At 41.0% G+C, this 15,083-nt stretch overlaps 1 protein-coding gene across 1 annotated transcript in view; it reads right to left on the bottom strand.

The window, feature by feature from the left end:
* The window catches only part of glrbb (glycine receptor, beta b), a 53,258-nt gene that overhangs the window by 21,220 nt on the left and 16,955 nt on the right, over positions 1-15,083 (bottom strand). The window contains exons 5-7 of the mRNA XM_061724893.1: positions 7,229-7,455; positions 3,403-3,485; positions 2,854-2,994 (exon numbers count right to left, since the gene is read on the bottom strand). Of these exons, the coding sequence (XP_061580877.1) occupies positions 2,854-2,994; positions 3,403-3,485; positions 7,229-7,455 (451 nt within the window). The remainder of the gene's footprint in view (positions 1-2,853; positions 2,995-3,402; positions 3,486-7,228; positions 7,456-15,083) is intronic.

The following is a 15,083-nucleotide window of genomic DNA, read 5'->3' as shown; positions in this document are numbered from 1 at the left end:
CCACACAGATCGGTTACAAAACAAGACTGGTTTTTTCTTCTACTTATTGGAACAGTGAGTTTTTAACTCTAAAAGCAATCTGAGACTATTCACTTTGTGAAAGCTGTGGATTATTGGGAGCTTGTGCTTCTTAGAGAAGGTCTCCTCTGACGCATCCACAAAATGATTTAGAAAAACAAACAGAAGAATAAGCAGTTGCTTCACTAAAAGGTAATTGGTTTGTTTTAAAATCAGAAAGTTGGATTTAGATTGGGGGAGCTGGCTTTATCGTATTTAGGTGATCAACATTTGGTGGTGGTGATCAAGAACTGCAATAAGTGATATGTGCAAGATTGCATGCGAGAAAACGTGGATGGAACCAACTGATTTATCAAAATTCAACTTGTTCTTCGTTGACATCAGAAGTCAAGATGAAAATAAATATTGTAGCTGTCTATTAGGGGTGTAACAATATATCGTGCCACAAAATATCGCGATACAAAAACGTCACCATACGTGTCATGGAGGAAACAAACTGTAGCGCGATATTGGGTTATTAATATGAATATATTGTGTTTACTAGTAACTTCCTATTGGTGCAGCGGGATCATGTGACGACCGCTCCTCGACCTGCGGACCAAAATCTAACTACGCTCAGAAGAAACTAGAACCGTTTTGCGTCTCGATCACGGGACTCTTGGGGGGTTTTGAGCTCCAAACTTTTACTTCTAAGGTGAGCATGAATCAATGTTTTTTATGATGTAAAGATTGTGTCGTCCCCAAAGGTGGGAGAATGAAACGATAACGGGGTTCACCTTACGGCCTCAGGCTGGGAGCATGTGAAGCTCTTAGCTCTGGCAGAAGATCAATAACAGTCATGCTGCATTTGGAGTTTGGGACCTTTCATAGTTTATTTATTTACTTTTATTTATTTATTTAATTTTAATTGTTAAATTTCTGGAAAAGAAAAAAAGTCAAGTCATACATGAGAGAAACTATTCAGTTTGTGGCTAAATATTTTTACTTGTATGAAACTGAAGATGCATAATGCAAACCTGGCATTTACTTTTAGTTCAGTTTGTGGAAAATGGTTGGCCTGGCTTGCTCTTTAAAACTTAAACAGTTATAAAGAACAACAACATAACAATAAAGAACAACAACATAACAATAGGGCAAACGCACAGCATCGGTTTGTATTTTGTGTCTTTCAAATAAGACCATTTTTTTCCAGTCATATGTTCCTCATTTAAGGTTCGTAAAAAAATACTGCTATATTATCGTATCGTTATCGTGACCTCAATATCGTGTATCGTACCGTATCGTGAGATTAGTGTATCGTTACACCCCTACTGTCTATACCCTTGGTCCTAAAATGATCAAACCCTGAACTTCTTAGAATAACTGCTTGAAAATGTTAAATACCGGTGTAATTAGTTTGTTGCTTTTTTCTTTCTTCTTTGAAGTGTGCTGTGGGATGTAGTGTGAAGTGAGATTAAAGTGTTAACAAGGCCCACGGAGCCTCAAGCTATAGCTTTCAGAAATGGCTCCCTCAGCTTTGCTGGAACATCACAATAGCGTCGGCTGCAAACCGGAGCTGCAGCAGACGGGTTTATGTTCAGAGGAAGGACTTAAATCACAGCTAACAAGCGCTGTCCTTTCTCTGCCTCCATCCCTGCTGATAGTTTAGCTTTGAAGAGTTCAAGTTTGTAACTGACCATCTTCTATCCCAGTTCTTCTAGCACACTTGTTTTTACAGTTGCATACTACAGTACGTACTGACAACCACACTAATTTACAGCATATACTCCTATACTATAGTACACACTAAACCTTTACTGCTGTGTATAGACCGTGTGTTGTATGCAGCTTTGAAACCCAGCCTTCATGTTACAAACAATGAACATTCCTGCACGCAGTCACATTTCAAGTAGACATCCCCAAGAATATCAAAGGTCAAGTATATATCATTTTTGCAACAAAAAAAGGAATAAAAACCTCTTAAAAAGGCATCGTGCTACATATTACCTTTTCATATCACCTGCACAATTGCTGTGCTCAAGCAGCACACAGCTTTTCAACTAAAAAATGAATACCAAAATGAACAAATCAAAATCAGCTCCTCTGCAAAAAAAGCCAGCTAGTCCATAAATCTAGTCATAATAGTCTTATTTCAATATCTTTATCAATTTGTCAGGGAATATTCTAGTATTCTTAAAACAAGTAAAATAATCTAACCTGGTCTTTTCTTGAATTTTCTTGAAACAAGGCTTTATTACCTTAACATACCATACCATCTTTATCAATAAAGCACTTTAAGCTGGCACACTTGACCACAGTGTTGTACAGGGAAGGAAATAAAAAGGTTTAAAAAAAATAAACTACTACTACTACTTTCTTAGGGCTACGTTTTTGCAGTGTAATGACCATTGAATTTAATATAATTGGTCAACATAACTGATGTTTACACAGAAATAGTACATTTATTTAGTGAAGAGAAAATCCGAAGTGCTCAGGGAATTGTTCAGAAAAAATCTTGAAGGTGCTCTTTGGTATTGGGGAAAAAAACAATATCTAGTCAAAAAAGGGAGTCCAAGGCACTCTTCTTGTGGAAAAATATTAAAAAGCCTTTATTGAAACATGGCTAATAAGTATAAAAACATGGGAGCAGAGACCCACGCGTTTCGGCGCAAGCCTTCTTCAACGTCTCGCAAGCCTCCTGAATATAATTCTTTTACTCTGATGTAAATGTCTACTTTTAATTGAAACAATGCAATTCAAACAGGAAATCTTGTAACTTCTGTCTAACACAGCTAAAGCGTGTTTTAATTTTGAATCATGGCAGCGATGAGTGTTTTATTTATGAACATGCTGTACCTGTCCCTTCATAGAATTTGGTGCAGTTTCCATAATCAATATCTTCTTGTCTGATATCAAACTGCGGCAGCGCGATGGCGTCCATTTGCACGGGGTCCCCCGTCTGCCACATGAACTGCAGGTCGTCCGTCGTGTAGCCGACTGGAAGGTGTAACACAAAGACAAGTCTGAACCCACTTTTAAAATACATCCTGCACTCAAACATCTACGGTGTACAGTATATCAGCGGTCTGGATCTGCATTACTTACAGATTTAAATTGTGTTACTTATTTAGGTCTGAACTGCTTTGTAAACAAGAGGCAGTCCAGCTTAATTAGCTGTGAAACTGAATCCAGCCTTAAAATATGGTGATTTATTCTAGGTCTCAATATGCCTGCAACTGAAATTGGCTTACAGCACAAACATAAAAAGATCTCATTCAGTCCTGAACAGCTATTTTACAAAAACAACAGATATACTCCCGAATCATAAATGCTGTATCTCGCAAATACCAACAAGCGAATGACTGATTTATTGCCGTGAGGTGGCATTAGTTATGGATAACTCACAGCTTTCTAGTTGCATTTTACACCTCTGCGTGTCCATGGGAAACAAGGTCAGATCCAGCGGGCAAGAGAGGGTGACCGACAACCTAGGAAGGGTGAAGACAAAATCATTATTTAGATTTATATTTCATGGATACGCTGCTTTACTGTATTCCTGTCTACGACGTCTATCCAGTACTGACGCAACTCAACTGTTATTTGCATAACTCTGATATAATCTTTAGATCTCATGGGATTTCAGTGCTTAGCCCACCGGTGATGCTTTAGCCGCGGATAAACATGATTCAACTGACACATGTCATGGATTATCCTTGGAGATGACTAAAACCAAACAAATTGCTCCACAGCTACTGCTCCAACTAATTTACACTAAATCCCCCTTGGAAAATATAACATCTCTTACTGAACGCAGTGCATCTCAGCAGTGATATTAAACCTTGAAATACAAAAGCTCGAAACGTCTAAGTTAAGTCAATAATAGAAAACTGATCAAATGAAAAGAAAACTTACTCCACCAGACTGAAACAAAGCAAACTGAATTAAAAGTGTTCTTGTAATATCTCAAAACTCTGTGAAGTGAAAATAATCAATGATTTATGTAAATTAGCACTTTAAGAAATGTGTTTTTTTTTTGCTAATACACATCCACCCATTGTGTCTGTGTGTCTCCTCTTTTTGTTCTTCATCCTGTCAGGCCACGTTTACACATAGCCGGGTATTTACAAAAACAAATATTTCCCCCTCTACGTTTTGAAAAATACCATCATTTACACAAACCCGCATAAATACGCTGGTATGGTGCTATGAGCAGCCAAACCTACAGGGGGCAGCGTAACGAGAAACATAAAGTCATGCTAGCCAATCGGAATCCTGGAAAAAACATCAACAAATGACACGAGTAACTTCCAGTTACTTCCAAGATGAACGAGAGTGTTTTGTTTGGAGTGACAGAGAAGTGGAGTTACTTTTAAGTGTGACTTTAGAATATAAAACAGGTAAAATACAAGAAAAGACGGTGGCCAAATAAATTGTAAACACAGGTCGCACACATGACGCTGGTGACGTTTCTGTCGCATAATGTGACGTTCTGAAGCCTTAAAAATAAATACATATGGTATATTAAAATATATATGATATATATTATATATTAAAAATGCACATATAAATATCCACATATATACATATATATATATATATATATATATATATATATATATATATATATATATATAGATATGCCTTACCAAAATGGTATTAACCATTAATATATATGCAGACAAAAAAAAAAGGAATAGACGCTATATAAATACAATTGAATTGAAACAATTGAATTGAATCTCCTTTGAAATGTTGGGGAAGGTGAACATACTGCAGCTTATTTGAAAAAGGGAGGAGTATGCAGAGCTGTGAAGAAACTGGCCCTGGCTTTTTCCATTTGGTTTCTAAATGTTTCATTTTTTTATTTATCTATTTATTTTGTTGCCTGGCAACGATTGCTTGGGCACAAACCCATTACAATCATCAAAGATGAATGACACACATTTTCGGGTGGCCTTCATGATTTAGAAATCAATATCATTAATATATTACAATAACACATTTTCATGGTATCCGTTGGGATTTCCCGACGTGATTGGTTGTATTGAATGCACCCTTATTCCCATCCGAGTGTCTTAAAGGAGCTTGAGGCAGGATTGAGGCAAGATTTATGAAAAAAATTCGTAAACAGTTTAAGTTTTCTAGTAATAATGTCAGATGAAGCGTTCCAAACCAAAAAGAATGAGCCCTCTAGTGTATCTCTCCGTTGCCTTGAACAGGCTGTGTGCTGCAAAATGTGCTGCAGTGCTGGGCCCGATTGCGCTGTCCTGCGGATGTGACGTCACATGACGCTGCATGCGCGTTCTCCCCGTTCTCCCGTGCCGGCTTCACTGTTGGCTGCAGTACCCCCAACGGCCGTCGTGGTGAAGGGTGGCGCTAGAGAGTCTCATTTCTTAAAAGGAGCCTCATGCCCCTTTAAATGATTTTTCCTATGACAGATAAAAGCGAGTACGTTTGAGCCGGCTGTCTGAATCAGGTTTTTAGACTTCATCTTCAGCTGTTTTGGTTCAGGATGCACTCGCACGAAAAGTGAATCTTGTGCATAGGACGCCTACATTCTCCCGCTCGTCTCTCATTTGATTAATAAATTCATCAAGATTTCAGATCCATCCATCCATCCATTTTCCACCGCTATCCGGAACCGGGTCGCGGGGGCAGCAGTGTCAGCAGGGATGCCCAGACTTCCTTCACCCCAGACACTTCCTCCAGCTCTTCCAGGGGAGTCCGAGACGTTCCCAGGCCAGCCGAGAGACATAGTCTCTCCAGCGTGTCCTGGGTCTTCCCCGGGGTCTCCTCCCGGTGGGACATGCCTGGAACACCTCCCTAGAGAGGATCCATCCATCCATCCATCCATCCATCCATCCATCCATCCATCCATCCATCCATCCATCCATCCATCCATCCATCCATCCATCCATCCATCCATCCACCTCCCTAGGGAGGATCCATCCGGTACAGATGCCCAAGCAACCTCAGCTGACTCCTCTCAATGTGAAGGAGAGGCGGATCGACTCCGAGCTCCTCCCGGGTGACCGAACTCCTCACCCTATCTCTAAGGGAACGTCCAGCCACCCTGCGGAGGAAACTCATCTCTAAGGGAGCGTCCAGCCACCCTGCGGAGGAAACTCATATCGGCCGCTTGTATCCGCCATCTTGTCCTTTCGGTCACTACCCAAAGTTCATGAACATAGGTGAGGGTAGGTGCGTAGATTGACTGGTAAATCGAGAGCTTCACCTTTCGACTCAGCTCTTTCTTCACCACGACGGTCCGGTACATCGACCGCATAACTGTGGACGCTGCACCGATCCGTCTGTCAATGTCACGCTCCATCTTTCCCTCACTGGTGAACAACAAGATACTTGAACTCCTCCACCTGAGGCAGGACTTCTCCACCCACCCGGAGAAGGCACACCACCCTTTCCCGATGGAGAACCATGGCCTTGGTTTTGGAGGTGCTGATTCTCATCCTTGCCGCGTCGCACTCGGCCTCAAACCACCCCAGCACATGCTGAAGGTCCCGGTCCGATGAAGCCAACAGGACAAGGTCATCTGCAAAAAGCAGAGACGAAATCCTGTGGTTCCCAAACCGGATCCCCTCCGGTCCCTGGCTACGCCTAGAAATCCCATCCATAAAGATTATGAACTACAGGATTACAGATCGACTCTGTGTAAAACTCTGATGACATCAAGTTAAATACATGACCGCAGTAAGAGTCTAATTGTTGCAGAGAAAAGTAGCAGGACCTTGTACATTTAGTCGGTGTTGCCTAAGCAATTTCATTGTTGGTCTTCCTGTCTGTCTTTTCTCTTTCTGCATCATTCCAGCATTCGCACTTCATGAGTGCATGTAGTCGACTACCACGGTTAAGAGATCAGTAACTCGGCTCTTCTCAGTCTTTTATAACGTATTAAGTAGCTACCAATCCAAAGTATGTCCCAGCCAAACCTCTTCAGTCCATGTCACTGTTCTGATTTAAACCTTTTTACCCAAATGTATGTCTTACTTGCTTATTTATTTAATTATTTATCTCAAGTAATTAACAGACAAGGAGGCCGATTTCCTGCACGGGGAGCATTTTTTCATCTGACAGCCATAATTTGATAAACAGTAGAATGGTATAGATTATATATTTTACAGTTCCATACACTGTAATAATGCAAAAATGAAGTGTTTTCTTTTGCATTGCAATCATCATAAATATTGCCAATTCAAAGAAGGAAGATAGTTACCTCATACTGATGAGGACGTCGCCGTTCCGGAAGATGAAGAGGAGGATGTTCTCCTGCGTGACGTCGTGAAAGTTGGCGCTCTTTTCGTTAGCGAAGAACAGGTCGGGCTTCCAGAGACACTTGAACATCTTGGGGTCGACGGTGAGCGAGTCGGACTTGAAGTCGTCCGGCAGCTTCAGCCGGGGGTCGTTCCAGCGCTGCCGCAGGAAGATGTTGACTCTGTAGTCCTGTCAGGTGCCACGCCAGACAAGCACAAACGTGATTGAGTTGCATGTCAACACTTCTGGACAAAGGTTGGTTGAGTTCACATTGATCGCTGGCTAAAAGGCAAAGTCTCTGAATGGCAAAAGAATAAAGCAAATGCAAATGTCTAAACACCTGAAGTCAATACCTGCTCTAAAGCTTGATGAAGATGGAAAGTTTTGAAAAATGTAATCTCTGTAAGAGGCCACATATATGTGAAATAAATGTAAATAGTATCAACGACTTCTTTTTATTAACTTTCTCAAACCAAACCTCTTAGAGTAGGAATGAAGTAACCACTTATCCAGTCCTACCCCTGAATCTTACATACATTCTTACATATAATAAGAGTTTCAATAAGCTTACTTATAAAACACCCATACCTACTTTAATAACTGTTCTATACAGTGATAAAATACTCAATTATATGTATATATTAGACCCTCCAGGAATCCGCGATTCCGTGATCGCGGAATTTTTCGCGGATTTCACGGCTGTCCGTGGATTTACAGACCTTCCGTGGATTTCAATGTCTGGTGCAGAAAAATCACTTTTACTGGGGTTAATATTGCATATGTCCGCGCTGAATATGCGGGGCTCGCTTGATTTCACCGCATCATCGCCGACATTTTCGCATAAAGTTTGGAAAAAGGGGGGAGTGTTGTGAGTGACATGACGGGACACCCGGTCGCGATGTGCGGGACCCGCCCGGGGACCTCCGCACCCCTCGCAACCGCCACCCCCCAAACAGCAGCTCTCACCCGCGGGGGTGAGAGGAAAAGGAGAGTCCCCCCGCTTGCTTGGGACTCAGGATCCGAACTGACCGCGTACCACTGCGCCGGCAGAGGCGGACGCACGCTCCCATCCACTTGGGGGATAGTGGCGGCGGACGCGTGGGGGGGGTGACGGAGCTCTGGCTCGTCCCCTCGCCGCGCCGGTGCGCCCGGCAATCACCCGAGCACCGAGCCGCGGGCTGGAGGGAGAGAGGCGGCCGGCCCCCGGGCTGCCACCGCCCCTCTCCCTCCAGCCGCGCTCTCCTTTTTTTTTTCTCCTTCGACCTCAGATCAGACGACCCCTGAATTTAAGAGGGAAGAACTCAGGGCCGAATCCGCAACTTCCTGCATATTTCGCATATTTTGCAACTTTCCGCATATTCCGCAACTTCCAGCATATTCCGCAATTTCACCGCATAAAAGCACATAAAAAACCTGCACATTTAATCGCATAATCAATGATTTTAGCCCGCAAAATCAAGGATTTTAGCCCGCGGAATCAAGGATTTTAGCCCGCGTTTTTCTGGAGGGTCTAATATATAAATAGTCTTAATCAAACAAATCAAGGCTAACAAAAGAAAACAAAACAAACGCCCAGCATTTAGTTGTGCTACTATGTATGTATGTACTAATAGAAGTAATTATAATGCATAGTATTACATTATCATTACTTTACTATAATACTACAATATAATAGAGAACAACAGACAGCAATGGTATAACAATATACTTGAATAACTATATAAGAGTAGATATGCTATATACACACTGGTTCATATATTTACTTCCAATTATATACATAAAAGTTACTATAAATCTATATATCGACATATCTACATATAACTATAAATCAGTATATTAATAGAGATGTAGATACACAAATACTGTACTTATAATACAACTCAATATATCCATATACATACCTACATCTAACATATCTATATCCATAATATACATTTACATCTACATATATTAATAAATGTCCATATCTACTTGTTTATTCGCATCTGTATTTTGAATAGAATGTTTCTTTGTATCTTTTTTAAATAGTGATATGTTTTGACTTTGTTTTAGCTCCATGTTCAGGCTGTTCCACAGTTTCATCCGCAGGTCGAAATACAGAAGCTCTTCAGTGTTTGTGCGTCTGTTGAGAAATTTAAAATTAAACTGACCCTTGAGGTTGTAGCCTCCCTCTCTTTCAAAAAATATACCTTAACTTCAACATTTTCTTTTTGGTTTGTTTTTTTTTCTCCAGCTGCTGCTCAAATATCCTGGTGAACATGACATGACTGCACAGACCGAGGGGTCAAATGTTATCAACGCGGCAACAGCACAAGCCCCATTAGTGAGCTTATTAGTGAAACGTCCACATTCTTGCTGGTGGGAAAAAAGAAAGAAGAGAAATCAGTGAGCTATTCTGTGACGGGTGGAAAATCCATTTCAAAGGTGAAGGTTGCTGATAAAGCAAATATATCATAAAGTAGCCAAAATACCAGCTCCATCTTTTTTATCTTTGTTTTTTTTCTTGGCTTAGAAAATTAAATTGCAACATCTATATGTATAATTTTAAGGATACATTGTTTACTTAATGTTTGTTTTTAAGGTTAAAAGTGGTTCTCTCTTACTTGCAAGCAGGTTCAACCAGTGGAGTTTAGGTCATAAAGGTCATTAACTGAATCACTGATCAGTCAGGTTATGCTAACATTCAACTCATTTAACAATAAAATAATGATATATGTCACTTTAACTGTGGGAGTGGATTCTAGCATGTTTTGGTTCTCAGCCACAACTGTCAGCACAGTCGTCAAAACAGGGATAAACTGTCCCGACGCACCTGAAGCTCCGAGGGGTCCAGCCACTACCGTAGCTGCTTCTGCTGGACTCAAATCTTTGAAGTTTTTCCTGGAATCTGCCTCCAGCAGATTCCCAGACTGGAGGTCAGAGCCCCCCCCGAGTGCTCCAGTTACCACCGGCACCACTGCTGCCTCCACTAAACACATCTTTTCTTTCTTCCACCCTCGACCCAAGACAGTCAGTGCGTTTACAGGGGAAGTTTAATTCCTCTTTAATTCAGAATTAAAATTAAATCTGATTTAAAATGAGTAAAAAAACTCCTAATTCTGAATGAAAATTGCCATTCCGAATTAAACTTAATTCCGAAGTAAGTGTCTGGTTTATTCTGATTTTAAATCCGAATAGAATAATTCTGTGATCATGTTTACACTCATTCCGCTTTAAATTAATTCCGGCCTTTCTGCGCTGCTCGTTCCCTCGCCCGTCTGTCGCCATGACGCTTATATTCCGCGCTGGGCTTATTTTCCAAACAAAGTTTCAAGATGGCAGCACGCAGTAAACGGTGGTCAAGAGCAGAGACCATTTATTTAAGAAATAGCTTGGAGGACCTGGAAATAATTAAAAGAACAGATGGCAGGAAACATAAAAATTGTGAGCTTTTCAAAGTTGTAGCAGCTAAGTTTGTTTTTCTTCCGGTAGACGTAACTTCCGTTCCGCCCCCCTATCCAATCAGAACCTTCCCAACCCCCAGACCTGAAGAGGAATTGGATAAAGCCGATCAAACGTGTTTTCCATGTAAACCTCAATTCGGAATTACTATTTCCATGTAAACTCGAAGGAAAATAGTTTAATTCGGAATTATTTAATTCGGAATAATTAATTCCGAAATAAAAAACATCATGTAACCGTGTGTTCCTGCTTCGTGGCGCTGACATTTTGGATTGTGATGACTAGGCCTGTGTTGAAAAAAATAGATTTTCCGATTCAAAATCGATTCTCATATTAATTCCTAAAAATCGATTCATATGTCTAAAGATCGATTTTTTTTCATCATTACATCACAACATTTGGTATTTCTTTGTTTATGCCCAAAAAAGGAATGTTTTGTTGGACACGAGAATAACTGGTGCCATGTCTTTGCCTTTAAATATGTTTAAAAGTATAAAAACATTATAGTTTTGATATAATCTACAGCACGATATTTACTCATTCTGCTTTGTGTGTAATTTAGTTTTTGTATGTAATATTTAAGATGAGAAGCTTTCCATGTTCCCTGTAAATATTTTACAAAGAAAATTCTGGGAAGAGCCAGGAGGCAAATTGGACATCAGAATTGTACAACATGTCATGCCAATGTTATGTTAACTTACTTGAAGTGATTTTGACGCTATTTAAATCTGCATCTGTGAAATTAAGGCTTTTCCAAATAAAAGATAAAAATTAAAAAAAATAAAACATTTAAGTTTTCAGTTATAATTGCATAAATTGTCTATATTTCATTACTTTATATACTGTCTTGGGGTTATATTTGCATAAAATGCTAAAAACCAAATTCTCAAAAATTTAAAAACCGAAATAGATAAACAAAGAAGAAATAAAATTGAAAAAATTAAAACGGAATGTGGGAAAAACTAAAAGCGATTTTATCCGTCTCTGTTTGCTCCACTAGATCTGTTTGGTAATTCTGCCCCACGATGTTTCTGAAAGCAGTTCTATCAGCATTCTGGGAGCTGATTGGTCCTTACAGCATCATTAGCTGCCAATACTTGCTGTTGAATCTCACTATAATACTAGTATTAATATGTTGCAGAACTACAGTCATATAATTCATGCAACAGCTCAAAAAATCGATATTGGAATCCAATCGGATCGAATCAAATCGTGATAATCGATTCTGAATCTTAAGAATCGGAATTGAATCGATTCTTGACATTTGAATCTATCCCCAGCCCTAGTGATGGCTATTACTTTCCTTTATCTGGGGCTTTAAGGGGCGTAACGTGTTGTTGGTTTAGCCAGCACCGGTTTGTCAGCCCGGATTTGGAAACACCACCGGCAGCATCAGTGGCTTTGGAGCGGGAGATCAGGAGGTGAAATCCAGCTTAAGGCAAGCGTTAAAATCCCAGTCAGGTCCAGCCTCCAGTCGTCCACTTTGGGAAGAACACGAGCGAGAGACATATAAATGAAGAATTGCCTTCTCGGGTGTCACCTGGATTAACCAGGGCACGTCAGGCGTTGGGGGACCAGCGCATGCTGATGAGAAAAGCGCTACTGAAACTATATATAGAGTGTTTGCACACTGCCGAAACCCTTGCTGAGGAAATAAATAAATAACACAGATTTCATGAAACCCTCCATTTTGATGTCATATAAAACCAAAACTGCAACCTTCATAAGACACAGCATTGTGCGAGTATCAAGTATACTGTATTATTTTGGATTTTTTGCCTTTATTGGACTAGCTAATGATCTGAATCATCTACTGCATTAAAGAATGTGTTTTTCAGGACTTAATTATTTACTTTATTATTCATTTGCTCCAGTATTGTTATGCATACAGTATGTGAAAAGAAGCTAAATGATTTTGAAGGATGTAATGTATTGACCATATGAGGGAGGGAAGGGGAGAGGGCTGTGTTGTTGTATTTATCTATTCATATATGTATATATATATATATATATTTTTTTTTTCCTTCTTATCATTATTTATTTATTTTTGTTTAATTATTGTTATGAAAAGAAAAAAAAGGGGGAAATATTGCTATTTCTATTGTTATTGTAAATCTTGTTTTTTTCAGTGCCCTCAATAAATATATCTACAAAAAAAAAGTATACAGTATTATGTTTGTATAAAACTAAATATTAAACAATACACCTCTGGGATCTTTACTACACACATGGCCACAGATCCTGGAAAACATGCAGACTGATCCAAACACTCATTTGCATTTTGCTGCATAAAGAGAAAGCAGATGAAAGCTTTATTTACTGACTACTTAGGTATTTAGTACAGCCAAGTATCAGGCTGGTTAATAAATTCAGCTATGACAGAAAAAATCCATTAAATTGCTGCTCGAAGGCATATTGTAAATGGAAAACCTATGGTCCAATTGTTATCTAATTTTGGAAAGTAAGCTTTCCAAAAGTAAGCCTAAATTTAGACTCCGGTGTCTCTCTCGTCCTCATCCCAGAGCAAAAAAACAGCCTCTGCAAGCTCTTCTGTGTCTGACAGAGATGCGAGCCAATTCCCACACCTTTGCCTCCTCTGAAAACCAGACAAAGACATATATCTTCCTTTCTGGCAAACTGTCAAGCTGCCACTGCAACATTCGATTCCTGGGAGATTTAACACGTCCGTGCGTTGTAATCATCGAGGAAAACTCAAGCCGAGAAGCAGTTTAATAACACGTAGCTTCGATTTATTCTGTCTCACATCCAATTATTCATTCTCTTACTGAAACTACAATCAGAAAGTGAAAATGGACGCGTTAAATACTATGTATGCGTGGTGGTGTTTGGCTGAGGGAGGTGCAAATGATGTAAGCGGGTTTCCTGGGATCAGACACCCCAAAGAGTGATAAATTGAGGGGGAGAGGTGGCCAGCTGTTGTCTCTTCCCTCCTCCCTTAATCTCTCCGAACCTTCTTAACTTTCACCGCCTTCGGGGCACGAAACATTCAGGGGCAAGAGGGTAGCTGCTGTTTTGGGACTTGTGCTTCCTTCTTTCTCTTTTGCCGTCTCCACCTTTCCTTCCCCTTTCGAAAACCTTTTTGAAACTTTTTTTTTTCACCTTCTTACCCCTGTTCCCTCTTTGTTTGATTTCTGTCCTCTGGCTTTGTTTTTCCTGGCCTCATCCCTCCTACTTCTCAGTTTTGGCCCCTTCTTCTGACTTCAGTCTCCTTATCTTTGTTTCTTACCTTCCTTTTTCCATATCCTCTGTCTCTTACTTTTACAGCCTACTTCACTTCAGTCCATTTGTCTTGCATTTATCCACTGGCGGTTCTAGGATTTTTCTGCCAAATGTAACCGTCAGGGACCAACAGTATTAAGCCCCTTTCACATAGAGGACGCATGGCTTTCCCATTCATTGTGTATGTGTCACCGTGGCACAAGAGCGGACTCACTGAGCTCGGCGGCACGCGAGAGGGCGCCTGCCGCGGCGTTGCGCCGCGCCTGCCTGCGCCCGAATTGAACATTTTTTAATTTCACCGTGACGCGCTGTGGCGACATCTCGGCGCGTCCAATAGGAGAGGCTTGGACCAACTCTCCCCAACAGGCTGTCAAACTGCTCCCTGTTCAGCCTGAAGTAGACCTGGTCATCATGGAGCTGTAGCTCCCGAACCAGCCTGGATTCTCCCAAATCCTGTCTTCATGAGGATTTCATGAACCCTCCCTTGCTGCTGCTGCTCGTCTCCGCCTCCTCAGAAGAACTAAAGTCAGAGCTTTTCTTTGAAGCAGGGACAGATTCTTTTTGTAAACTGAGCTGTGAAAAGGGCGCTTTTTTTCGGTCGCCTAGCAACAAATATGTGCACCATGTGCGCCTTGCTCTGCGCCGACTCTGCGCCCACGCGGCGGTGTGCGCAGGACAAACCGCGCTCTATGTGAAAGCAGCTTTAAGCGGTGAAATTTAAAAATGTTCAATTCGGGCAGGCAGGCACAGCACAAACCCCGCAGCAGGCGCCCTCTTGCGCGCCCCCGAGCTCGGTCCGGTCTTGCGCCGCGGTAGCACATACACAATGAATGGGAAAGCCGGCGGCGGTCGCCACTTTGCTATGTGAAAGAGGCTCCTTTTAATTCAACATTATCCTCTTTCTTTGGAAGCAGAATGAAAACGCAATCCTTACGTTACGTTCGGCCCACCACAAATATTTTAAAAGGAAGTGAATCCTCCCTCCAAATCAAACTGTCCAATAACGTCTACCATAATCTGTTTGTCCCACCTAGAGTGCACCAAGCTCTTTCTTCTTCTATTCAGTTGTATTGACGCAACAGGCGCCACCGACAGTTTGGGGGTGGAACTGCAGCAACGATCATCAAATTTGAAGC

The sequence above is a fragment of the Cololabis saira genome, chromosome 7 (genome assembly GCF_033807715.1).
Source record: "Cololabis saira isolate AMF1-May2022 chromosome 7, fColSai1.1, whole genome shotgun sequence".
NCBI classification, from domain to species: domain Eukaryota; kingdom Metazoa; phylum Chordata; class Actinopteri; order Beloniformes; family Belonidae; genus Cololabis; species Cololabis saira.
The sequence above is the reverse complement of the archived record's forward strand: the minus strand, read 5'-3'. Positions and strand labels throughout refer to the sequence as shown.